This window comes from Nestor notabilis, unplaced genomic scaffold, assembly GCF_000696875.1.
Source record: "Nestor notabilis isolate BGI_N333 unplaced genomic scaffold, ASM69687v1 scaffold2529, whole genome shotgun sequence".
In the NCBI taxonomy this organism is placed as follows: Eukaryota; Metazoa; Chordata; class Aves; order Psittaciformes; family Psittacidae; genus Nestor; species Nestor notabilis.
In genome coordinates this window covers 80,813-92,851 of record NW_009942168.1, presented here as the reverse complement: position 1 = coordinate 92,851, position 12,039 = coordinate 80,813, and the positions used below count along the sequence as shown (strand labels likewise).

Sequence of the window (12,039 nt, the reverse complement as noted above, 5' to 3'; positions counted from 1 at the left end):
AGAAATAGTGTAAAACCTCACAGGGTCAAAGAAAGAAAGACCCAGAGTCTGATTTATAAACTTTGAACACATTAGGAACAGATCAGTTATACATGAAAAGTGTAAAATAGGCTTCTTGGAAGGGAAATAAAAGTGCTATTCGCTATGGGAAAAGGGAATAATAACATTTTAATTGTATTGGCTAAAGTTAAGGACTAGAAGAAGGTGCTTATTTTCTATGCCTGTCTTGTTCATGGACCTGTTATATGAGTTCAAACGGGGCATTACGGCTTTCTGTCTCAGCTTGTGTTCTTACATCAGATAAAATTCCTTTGAAGCATATACTCTGTTAATACTAGGGAAGAACTATTAATGTTAGAGAAAGTGAATGCTTGTCCTTGGATCTATCTGAAAACTCATTAAAAAATTAGTATTAGAGTACTTACAAAACACAGAGACACAAGACTCCCTCCATGCTTTCACTCTCTCGTATTAAATAGCTACCATTCTTTCCCTTCTTGCTCAGCAGTTCTTCACAGGTTCTTTTTGTTATCTTTCCATGAAAAAATGGGAGCTCCATGGACAAAATAAAACAGGGTTTCTTGCCTTTCAAAGCAATCCCAGAGAAAGTCAGAAGGCTGGCATTGAAAGAAGCCTTACTCTAAAAGCAGCTGACTGCAGGCAACCAACATTAGAGGTGCTAAGTACATACATGAGTTCATCTGTGTCGTTATCACTGATCAGTGAATTTGGTTACTGGCCTGAGGTTACAGGTCATGAATGCAGGAAATGGAAAATGGTTTGTGTGCACTGGTCACAGTCCACTTGAGAAGGGAAGAGTCTTGTCACATTTTATCAGCAGTCATTTGAGTTGTGTATCACACTTCTAAGCCATGCAATAGCTAAGTTGACACGTAAGTATATTTTTAAGAAGTATACTTACATTTTTAAGTTAACTTTTAGGTTTAAAGTGGCTCAAAACCCTGCATATAGTCTTCTTGCTCATGGTTTTGAAAAATGCTGCTTGGTTTGATTCCTATCCTTGCCAGACTTGCCTTCAACACAGTTGTTCAATTTGGGTTTTTTTGATGTTAGTCAGCAATACCTGAGAATGAGATTTTCCAAACCAAAGTATTCTCCTGCCCTCCCCCTCCTCCTCCCCACCCCCCCTTCATATTTTAAAGTATAGATATTTTATCAAGTTCTGCTGTCTCTGTGCCACGATCCAGGGAATTTGGCAGGAAAGAGAAGGAGGTCAGACAGTGCCTTTTGCCGCTCCTGGGAACCTGCTATCAATTCAGTAAGGACAGGGTACAGCCACATGTGGAACTGTTGCTCCCTGAGGGAGGAAATGCTGCCCAGCTCCATGGGACGTATTCTCCCAGGCATTTTGTACATTCCCTGATGGAAGCCACAGACCTAAGAAAATGCACACAGACTTGGAGAAGCAGGAGACAAGGACCAGGCTGAGCAGTGTTTGTGAGCGACAGCAAACTGAAAGAGGACTTAAAGGTGTGGGGGAAGCAGTGATTCAGAGGGCAAGAATGTCAGGAGAGAGAAAATCCTCAAAGGAGAGGAGAAGGACCCCTGCAATACAGCTCGTCGTTGAGGTCAAAACGGAGCCCAGATACACAAGTGCTGGCACTGGCAAGAATTTTCCTGATTTCAAAACATGCTATTTGCACATTCACCTCCCAGCTGTCACACCGAGGGCCAACTCCTTATGAACTATGAAGTCCTCATGATGTGTCATGATTTCCCTGTTGCTCTGCTGGTGACCTCTTGCCCTGAGGCAATGAGCCCTGCAATTTCTGTTCAGGATCTGGCACCCCTGCTGCCACTTACTCCATTAGTGCTGGTGACATTGGCCCTGCACAGTGCAATTCCAGGATTCACATTCCTGATGATCCACACAGAAGAAAAGGGAATGCCAAAAAAACCCATTTTGATATTTCTTGCTTCTTTTCCACAAATCCTCCCCCATTTCACAGCGATCCAAGAAACTTGTAAAGTGCTTGACAGTTAGGATATGGCCGAGCTACAGCATGCCTACAGAATCTCAGTTCTCGTTCCCTTTGTGCAAATAACATAGGATAAAGGATCAGGTGTGGTGGTGGTGGTCAATTATATGACACCTGTTTTTCCTGTATGTCATCTACCTCACTAAAGCCATACCTTGGACTATGCTACAGGAATAAGTTAGGACTGTATGTGGGAGGGAGAAGTTAACTATTGGAACTCATGTCTTTTTTGTTCACAATTAATAAGTGCACTTGAGAAAAGAAAATGAGTGTTTGTGATGTCCTGATCAGCCTCAGTCGTGAAGCCATGGAAAGCTCTTGGCAATCCTCTATTCATTCAGAGGTTTAAACAGAGTTGATAAAAATAAGCTGTAGAACTACACAAGGATTTTAATAGAGAAACGAAGTGTGAGATACAGTGAGCACTGACATCCTGACCACAGGGTTGTAAATACTGACAGAATACTAGTAGGCAAGAGCAGCAATATTGTATGTGCAGCTGTAACTTTCATGTTTCTTAGTCTGACAACTTTATACATACAAAAATCTTACATTGACATTAGTGTGTTTAACTGCAAGTTAATCATGCATGACACTAAGAGCATTTCCAGATGGCATCTTAGTTAGTTCAAGAATAAAGCAAAAAGGTACAACTTTGTGTCAAAGAAATTTAGAGACCTAGAAAGAAAGGCTCCCCTAAGAGAAAAGCCTAGAAATGGCAACTCCGGGGAACGCTAAAGCTGAGGTCTGTACTGCATTGACCACGAATTACCAATAGAACAAGTCCCCATCCCCAAGGGGATAGTGAGAGTGGGGGGAAATAGTCCCCTTTCACCATGCAAGTGTCCTTAAGAGCATGTGGCAAAAGTTCTTGTTATCAAACACACCTTTATTTTCCTACACGTTAAAACTGTTTGTAGCTTTTGTCTACACGTCTTATAAATGAAAGATTTCCGTGAGGTATTATGGGGTGAATGACTCTTATAGAAGCCCAGCTCTGCAAAGGATGAGCAGCAGCTGCTCAGCCTCAGTGCTGCCCTGCTTCAGGCAGGTTCTCTCTCCTCTGCCTTGAGAGTAAAGCAGATAGCAAACAACTGCAAATTCCTCTTTCAGGAAGGTAATGACTACACATTCTTCACAATCTTCCCTAAAGACCTCATTAGCTAGTCACTGAAACAGAAGACAATCATTTCAGTAGATCTTGCAGATCTGAAACTGGAAGTTGAAAGAGCAGCAATATTCTGCCCACTGACTCCTCAGTAGAGTACTCTGATGGCAAAAAATCCTTGAGAAGCAGGAAGTGTTTGAGGAGAAATGGGGGCTCCTTTCTGCAGTAGTCACCATCCACAGCCTCGACCACCTTCCTCTTCAGGCAACACCAGGTACATTCTTGCCCAGCCTTTTCTTTCTCCTGCCAATGGCAGTTGCAGTGCCAATGGCACCAGTCCTTAAGTCAGCATGCTTCTGTTTTATCAATGCTCTTCAGAAACTTGGAACTAGCTCTGGGAAAGGTATTGTGAGGTTTGAGATGATACTGAGACCCAGGCAAAGGGCATTGGGCATGGGGAGGCAGGGAGCAGGGTCTCTCTGGAGAAAACATGCCACTGGCAAGCAAAGCATGAAGAGCAGATTCTGTGTGGGGCAGCAGGAGCAACAACTGGGGAGACTGGGAGAAACAGAACAAGAAACGAGACAGTGGATGGAGAAACAAGAGAGAAGCTGTAAATATGGTCTGGTCTGTCACTAAACTGCAAAGATGATTCAGTGGCCAGACAAAGGAACTCCACATTGTGTCTTGCATGCATGCATATGTCTACCTATATATGCTTTGCTCTGGCACTGTGGGCTAGATCAGGGCAAAAAAGCACGGCTCTGGCAAAGACAAAACAGGATTTGTAGATCACAGCCTGGCATACCTGTTAATGGATGTTGTGTCAATACCTGGAAGGCAGTGGGAGATGTCCTTGTCAACCACCACAAAAGCTGTGCCATGAGCCTCACCATGACTTGTACCACTCAGCATCAAATATTTACCATGTATGTTGGGATCATGTAACAGTATATCTCTGTGGGCCATTTTTAGCTGTAAACTCTGAGCAAGCATTTCCTAACAAGTATTTCTGGCTTAACAAATTTAGCAAGTATTTTTGGCTTTCATGAACCTGTCTGAGGAGTGGTCAGAAATGAGGTGGTGGTATTAACTGCAATGAAATCTGTGTGTATTTCAGTTTATAGGCCAGAGGGATGCAGAGAGAGAGCGACACTGGGTTTCCTCACCACTGTTCACTGATAGAGACTTCTAGACTGCCTGATGTTAAGAGAGGCTCTTGTTTGAATGGAGGAGAACTGGCGGGGTTGCCTACATGACAGTTAGGAAGAGAGTCTTTCTCAGTAAACCTGGGATGCTGCATGGCATAACAACTTTTGTGCATCCAGAGTGGAGACGGGGCTTCTGGTCAGTGCAGAGGAGCCCTTTCCTAGAAGCTGCTGTAAACCTGCCTGGTGAAAACCACAGTAGGCGAGCCTGGTCTCCTTTCTCACCTACAGCTCGCTCTCATGTTGTCTGTGTTTGTAGCAGTGACAGAGTTTGAACCTACTCAAATTCATGCTGTGGACAGTTTGTGACAATAGGGTCTTTTCATGTCAGAGGGAAAAAAAGACCAAGAACTGCTCCACGTTCTGTTTAGCTTCTGATAAGAGGCCTGGGAAGGTAGAATGGCAGTGATGCCCCAAGGGCTTGAGATGTTGAGCCAGTCACACCAGGCTGAGCCTTTGGGCATTCTCAGGCAAATCCTAGCTACACTAATCCAAACTGTTGCTGTTGTGAATCTGATCTTAAAATCATTTTACTCTGCTCCAAAATAGGATTAGGTTGGTTTTTTGCTCCTCATACACTGAAGGAGGTCACAGTTCCTAGGATAGCGTCCTGCAGTGACTAACTAGCTTATCAGATATCAGAGAAAGGAGAAAAAGTGAAATTCTTTTTCCTGAGAGACTACCTGTGGCCTGCTTCTAGCCCTACATGGAAAAATATACCTAGATTATTCCTTCCTAAAAATCACAACACTTATATCCTTCAGTCTTGTGTTTTTTTACTGAACTAAGCGCAACCACTTCCCTCAGTCTTTTCCCACAAGCTGCATTTTCTTGCAGTTGTTCACTTTGCTTTTCTCTGACACCACTTTGGCTACTACTTCTATAAAATTTGATGCCTAAATTTGAATCACACCTTTTGATTAGAAGAGCTAATCAAAAAGCTCGTTTCAGGTAGTTAATCTTCATTACACAGAAAAACTGTTACAGAAACAAGACCTGCAACATTTTGCCAGCAGTGTCAAGTCCTGGTGTCTAATTTGCTTTCTGCCATACTGCTACCTTCACCCAGTTTCAGTTTCGTCTTCTGTTATGGGACTTAGTGGGGCCTTTTCATTGTGGCACCTCATATTACCATGCACATTTGGAGCTCTGGTTCTGTAGCCTCTCCTTGCTGCAGCTGTAGCACAGCAAAAGTCTTGATAGTGCCTTTTTCAAGAATAGGAAATCTGAGGAAGAGCTGGGTTGCTTGGCGGTACTGAAGGTTAAGTGTTCAGTGAGTAACTGAGGAGGGTGTGGGAGACCAGGGCTAGATTGAAAGCTGTAGTCAAAAGTAGATAAAAGCAAAGCCTATGTGCATAAAAAAATAGGAAGCAAGCTAAGTACTAGCTAAGTCTCCTGAAAATTTGAGTTCTCATTGAGCTGTGCCACTAGGCAGTTACAATACTGCAGCTTACTATACAAATAGAACCATTAGAGGTCTTTGCAAAAGTACAGTTGCAGTAAGATATGATGCTTAATTTTGAAAAAATCACAACTGTAGCAATGATACCTACACCAGTTTGTACTTTTGCAAAGAACTGTACCAGGGTACAGAGGGTTTTTATGATATTTGTTGATGGGAAGATTTACTTTAGACCAGAAGAAAAATCGTTATGTAAATTTAAGAAGAAACTTTAACTAGTGTGTCTGTTACTTACAGATTGCTGCTAGAGCTGTCTGTGCAGTGCCAGAATAATTCCCCAAGGCTCCAGAACTCTGCCATTAGCTTTCTAATCAAATGTAAACCTATGAGGAAAAGAATGATTTATAACCCTCTTAACATATTGTCTGGTTTTTAACATATAAGTAAATTGAAAATGATCCTTCAAAATGTAAACTTCTCTGTGCTAAAATTAGAATTAAAAATTCATAGAATCAAACAATTAAAAAAGGTTATATATCTATAAAATACATGAGTATGTGTAACTGGGTTTTGGTCTTGAAATTACCTAGACTTATGCTTAAAAATTCACTTGCAAGATAAAGTTACAGAATAACATTTTCCTTCTCACTGACAACCCTGTTGTCAGGGATCCCAGTGATCCATATGCAATTACTCTCTGAGCTTATAACAGTTCCAATTTTTGTATTTTAATTGATATATTTCTTGGGGGGGCGGAGGTGGGGGGAGAGAGAGATAGAAAAACTGAAAGACAAAAAAAAAAACCACCAAAGAAAAAGAAGGTTTCCATTGTCAGAAGAGTTTTCAGAAGAGTTTTCAGTGTTTTTGAACTGAAGAAACTGGTGGCATAAAGTGGCCCCTCAAAGAGACCTTGGTGCCTCCAGAAAGACTTTGGTCAGCTGGAGGGAACAGATGCTTGAGGGATGTGGAATCCCACTGGCACTGGACTCTTCAGCTGCTGTGCAAATGCAGAGGAACAATTCGGGCTGACTGGAAACACATTCCAGGTGCTAGATGCCACCAAAATCCCTCTGTAGACTTCAGTGAAATACCAGTTCCACCAAGAAAATTATTTACTTGAAGTCCATTCAATCCACCCTAAACAGCGTAGATCTTTGTAAGAAGAACACTTAGATGTTTGTTTGTAACAGGCCTACACTACTATGATAACATGGTCTTCAAGACATAGAAAGCACATTTTTTTCCACAGAAGCAGCTCCCTACTCCTGTTTGACAGTCATGATTCATGTAAACCGTTATACATCCTGATAATTCAACTCCTGTGACATCACTGGTCTCAAATATCACATAAAACAATTTATGAAATACAGTAAGAAGTCAGTTCACATCACAATATCCCCAAAATACTGCCTTTCTATTAAGAAATGTGCAAATAAAGCTGTTGGAGATCACAAACCCCACTTACACTTAATCACATCTATATATTTCTGCTACATACTACATCAAATATAACTTCCCTCTAAAACTTTCTTCTGTAGTTCTTGTCTTACTATTTGACAAGACTCTGACTATGGTGTTCATCTGTCCTTCGCATCTAGAGTCATAACAACAGTGACATCTTTTTTTACCTTTTCCATTTACTCCTACTAATAGATTTTTATACCCTTACTACTATTTTCCTACTCACTAAGCTGTGACTGTCCTGTCCAGAGCACTGCATACCTGGTAACTACAGCCTCCCACTTGGAAGAGTGTCTTGTCCTAGCGCTGCTGGTCCCTCATCCTTGCACAAGTTGTTAACAATTTGTAGCTGCATATGTGACTGCAGCAAAAAGAAGTGGGAGAAATATCTCAGTCAGTATCTGCTGGGATTCCTTGGAGAAAAGCCAGAAAGAGGCAAATGGAATCCCTTGAGGAGACAGCAAGTCACAAAAGAGCAAATCACAGGGTAAAAGGGACAGATAGACAAAAGGAGCACAGAATGATCAGGATGCAGTAGGAAGCACAACTGAGATCCTGGAAGGAGTCCTTAAAGTGGGGGAGACTAAAACCATGGGAAAAGTGACAGACCATTACAATCATGCAACAAGTAAGTCAGTGGATGAGGTAAGCCACAAGTGATGGAAAAGGTGGAGGCCTCCTCTGGAAGCCACCAGAGGAGGGAAAGGAAGGGAACTAGAAAAAAAGAAAAAGTTGGGCGAGTGAAAAAATCTGATTTTCCTTAAAAACAATCAAAGGTTGAAGAGAATAATATAAAGGGGCAATATCTAAAGACCATTTAACCTTATTTTGTTTAAAGACATATAAGCAAATACTGATCATACAAGTGATTCATTAGAGCACTATGAAGTGTTAGAACTATGACTTTCATGTAAACATAACCCATGAACTGCACCACAATATGGTTATCCTGCATTGTAAGAGAAGCTTTTTGATCAGCTTCTCTGATTAAATTCATATGGCTAGTTTTGATCTTCTCCAGCATGGCTGTATTTGAACAGAGGAACTTTTCTCTTTTTCAAGGGTAGTGTCTAAAAGTGACCTCAGCCATGTGAGGATTCCCACCTCATCTATGGATTTCAGAGCTTAAGAGCATCATGTTGGCAGCTTACTATTTTCCCGTGAAGGCATGCCCTTGTCTCAATGAGAAACATTCCCCCTAACCCCTAGCTGGTCTTCTACTAGTTTTCATTATTTTGCAAAGAATTAGATTGAGATTTAGGAAACTAGATTATAATGTAGCTCTTGAGCCAAAATTAGCTTTTCCAGATCTGCAGGCTAGTTAGCCAGCCTCTGTTCTTTTGACATAAATTACTAGAGGCCAACATTTATCAAGGGCTTTATGTTTTTACAGCATACTTGGATTTGAACTGCTGAGCCAGGCAGGAACACTTTCTGGCACTTGATTAAGAGGGGAAGAAGAAAGGACTTGAACTATGGCAGCACAGCTGTAACTGACTAACTCTTGCTGATGGAGTTCTCAGTTCTGTTTCATTTTGACTCCCTTTGGCAGAAAAAGCTTCCCACTGCTACTGTTGCTACTATCAAGTTCATATTCAAACCCAAATGCTCCATCTCACAGCATGAAAGCTGTGTGAAATGATTCTCTGACTTGGTGCCTCTGAAAATAACTCCACTACACTGGTTAAATTAATCATGAAGAAGAAAGCTGGAATGAAAATTAGCTGCATGAACACTTAAATTTTTCTTTGGAAATCAGGGAGTTTATTAGCAAAGCTCACTTAACTCCTGTAGAGGAGAGAAGGATAAGAAAATGTGATCACATAAAGACTGTTATAATCTATGTATATAGATGTGCTTCATTAAAAAGTAGCAAAATAAATCTTACCGTGCAATCTTCCAAGTGTCTCAGCTCTTAGCTCTGCAACCTGACATACTGGTAGTATGTTTGGCAAGCCCTCACTGTTTTGTTTTGTTGAGTCTGTCCTATTTGCAGATCACTGCCTCACTTCTGTGACCTAGAGAAGACATCTGTTCAGATATGAATTCACAAGGACCTTATTTCTCACCTGTGAAGACAAAAATTGTAAGACACCACATAATATATATGCAAAATCCCCCAAATGCTTGCTAACTGTAGATAGGACTAGGGAAAGGAAATGCAGTGCAGAAACTCTTCAGTTACAAACTGCAAAAGCCCTGAGCGCAGCCCTGCCATGGGGTGGCTGGCATAGCTGTGAGGGGTCCTGTGTGTCCCCAAGGGAGAGCAACCTGCCCCAAGGAGATGTTTTCAGTTGAGATCCATCAGGACACCCTGATCCCAGCAGGACCTGCCTGGTCCAAGCATGTCCACATCCCCACGGATAAGTCCGGAACATCCCTGTAAAACCGTACAAGCAGAATATCTGGATTTACACCAAAACCAGGTTTTACCCACAGACTTCCTCTCAAATTTGAGTATTATTAGTCTCATACTGAAAAGTGATTTTTAACAGAGCTATCAGCAAACTATCAAGTAGATCTGTTTTCTTGTGCACCCTCTAAGAGAGACCAATTAGACTCCTCTGCTCCACAGCCCTTGCTTTTTACTTCATGCTGGGCATTTTGTTTTAGCGTGGAGATATTTCTTGACTACTGAAAAATACAGAAGGTCTGTCATGCTGATTTGCCACATTGAAGTGAGTCAACAAATTGCCCTGTCAAACTGAAAGAAGCTCTGTAGTTTTCCTCAAAAACTTTCATAAATAACACCTTGCTCAGCTTGTTAAAGGCAAATATGCAATGCTTACATTTAATATTGGTCAAACAGCAGGTAGACTTGGCTTTGGAAAGATACTCAACTGTTAAACTTTAGACTCCCAAAACACATGAGAGGTTCCTTTCATAATGGGAAAGAAAACATATTTCTGGATAATATTACAGAATTTGTCCTCTTTTTTGTTTTAAACTGCAACTAAATTATGCATAGAAACTAAGAAGGAATCAAGAAGGTAACTGGTATAAACCAGCAAAACAAAGAGATCTCCTGCCTGTGATAGTGTATTATAATTAAGCAATGCACATCTGTCTACATGTCTGTCTAGAGAAAGGCAGAGAGTGTTTTTTATAGCCATTCTAACACCTTCCCTGTGAAGGCATATGAAGGGACATGATCCACAATTGAGACTGAGCTCAAGATACTTCCTCAGGGCTCCCTTGTATAAATTGTTTTGATTGGGACATGCTGTCGTTTTGTTTCCCCTTTTTACATTTCACTCAGCTGAGTTAAAAAAGAAAAAAGGAAGGCTCTTTTTTATCATCATGGGAAAGAGTCAAGTTAATGGGTCCACAGCACCCTGTGGCTGGTGGTGACTGATAACCCCAAATGCACTGAGGACTGCAGCAGGATGCTGAGGCCAGTTGCCAAATTTCAGTATGTCCCATTTTCATGGAACAATTCCACTCGTGTATAAAATTAAAAAAACCAAATAAAAATAAAAAGATTCTTACCTGTGAAAGAACAGGAACAGAAGGCAGCAAGGCAGCATTTTGTACACCCTCCTCAGCATGGGGCTACCCTGGTTTCTCCAGAGGCATCACTGTGACGGTGAAGAGGAGCAGGGCTGCCCCATTCACTGCACAGCAACTGCATGAACAAAAAGGCAGTAGTGTGCTCTTTATCAAGGACTTCCTTTGGCTCCACAATCCTAGAATGCTCCCAACACATTCTGTCAGCCATCTCAGGAAGGGTTGAGACTTACACTGCGTGGTGATCACCTGGCAGACCCTGGATGCAGACATGCAAAATTTCTCTTCCTGCAGAAGGATAATCCTGGCTTGGCTGTGGCAGTTGCCAAGCTCCTCTCACTGTTCTGCCTTCATTTCCAGAAGGAAAAGACCCTTTCATGAGACCAAAACAACATAGTGAGATCAGGATACGCTAGCTAAACACCCTCACATGTTCATCCCCGGAGCAACAAAAACACATGGTCTCCCTTTGCCAGAAGAGCAATCTCTTCAAGAACATGTAGAGACATACTGCTGGGAGACATGAGGGTCCAGAAAGGCCCAGTGTTGCCTTCCAGTGGTTTTCCTTCAACCCACATGGTATTTTATTGTTATCATGCAGCTACCCCATCTCAATTTTACATTCTGTTTAAAAGGGAAAAATCGAAGATTTTAAACTTGCTTGGTGTGCAAAGATGACACATATAGTCAAGCATCTAGTGTAAAGTAACAAATTGGGAGAGATGGGGATAGCTGTCATCTCACCTTTGAAGTAGCTTTATAGACACTGAGAAGGGCTGGATGTTGGATTGTTAGCACAGTGGAATTGCTGGGCTTCCCTACATAATCTGTAAGTCCTCCCAGGGCTCTAAACCTTCCTTTCCCTTCTTCTTTAAAGCACCAAGAATATGAAGTCTAAGCATAAATAACAACACGCTCTATTGAGGATTAAATGAAACGTTTGCATCTAATCCGGAGACATAACCCAACTGATTTTGGATGTCTGATGGAATTACTCAAACTGTGGCCATGGATGATCCACAGAGCCATGTCACCTAGCTCCTGATGCTGGCTCTTCACCGTGGGGCCACTTGAATCCCAAACTTTCTGACACAGCCACAGGCAGTTGTTGATAGGGGCAGATCTCTACTCACATTACAGGTCTCAGGAAAATTCAGACTAGCTCCTTGTCATTACAGACCATTAATTAAACCTCTTGGATTTAAATAAAAAAAACAAACCAACCCCAAAACATGTTTCTTCTCTCCATTGCTCATCCCAGATTGTTTACCTTGGTCCTTCTGGTATATGTTTTTTTGCCAAGCATTGTTCCCCACAGATTACTTAGAGGAGCAGAAGTAATGCTCCCCAGAC

At 41.7% G+C, this 12,039-nt stretch overlaps 1 protein-coding gene across 1 annotated transcript in view; it reads right to left on the bottom strand.

Moving 5' to 3' along the window:
* Positions 1–559, bottom strand: part of SH2D1B (SH2 domain containing 1B) — a 5,801-nt gene extending 5,242 nt beyond the window's left edge. Inside the window, exon 1 of the mRNA XM_010021252.1 lies at positions 426–559. Coding sequence (XP_010019554.1) covers positions 426–559 — 134 coding nt within the window. The remainder of the gene's footprint in view (positions 1–425) is intronic.
* Positions 560–12,039: the final 11,480 nt, after the last annotated feature.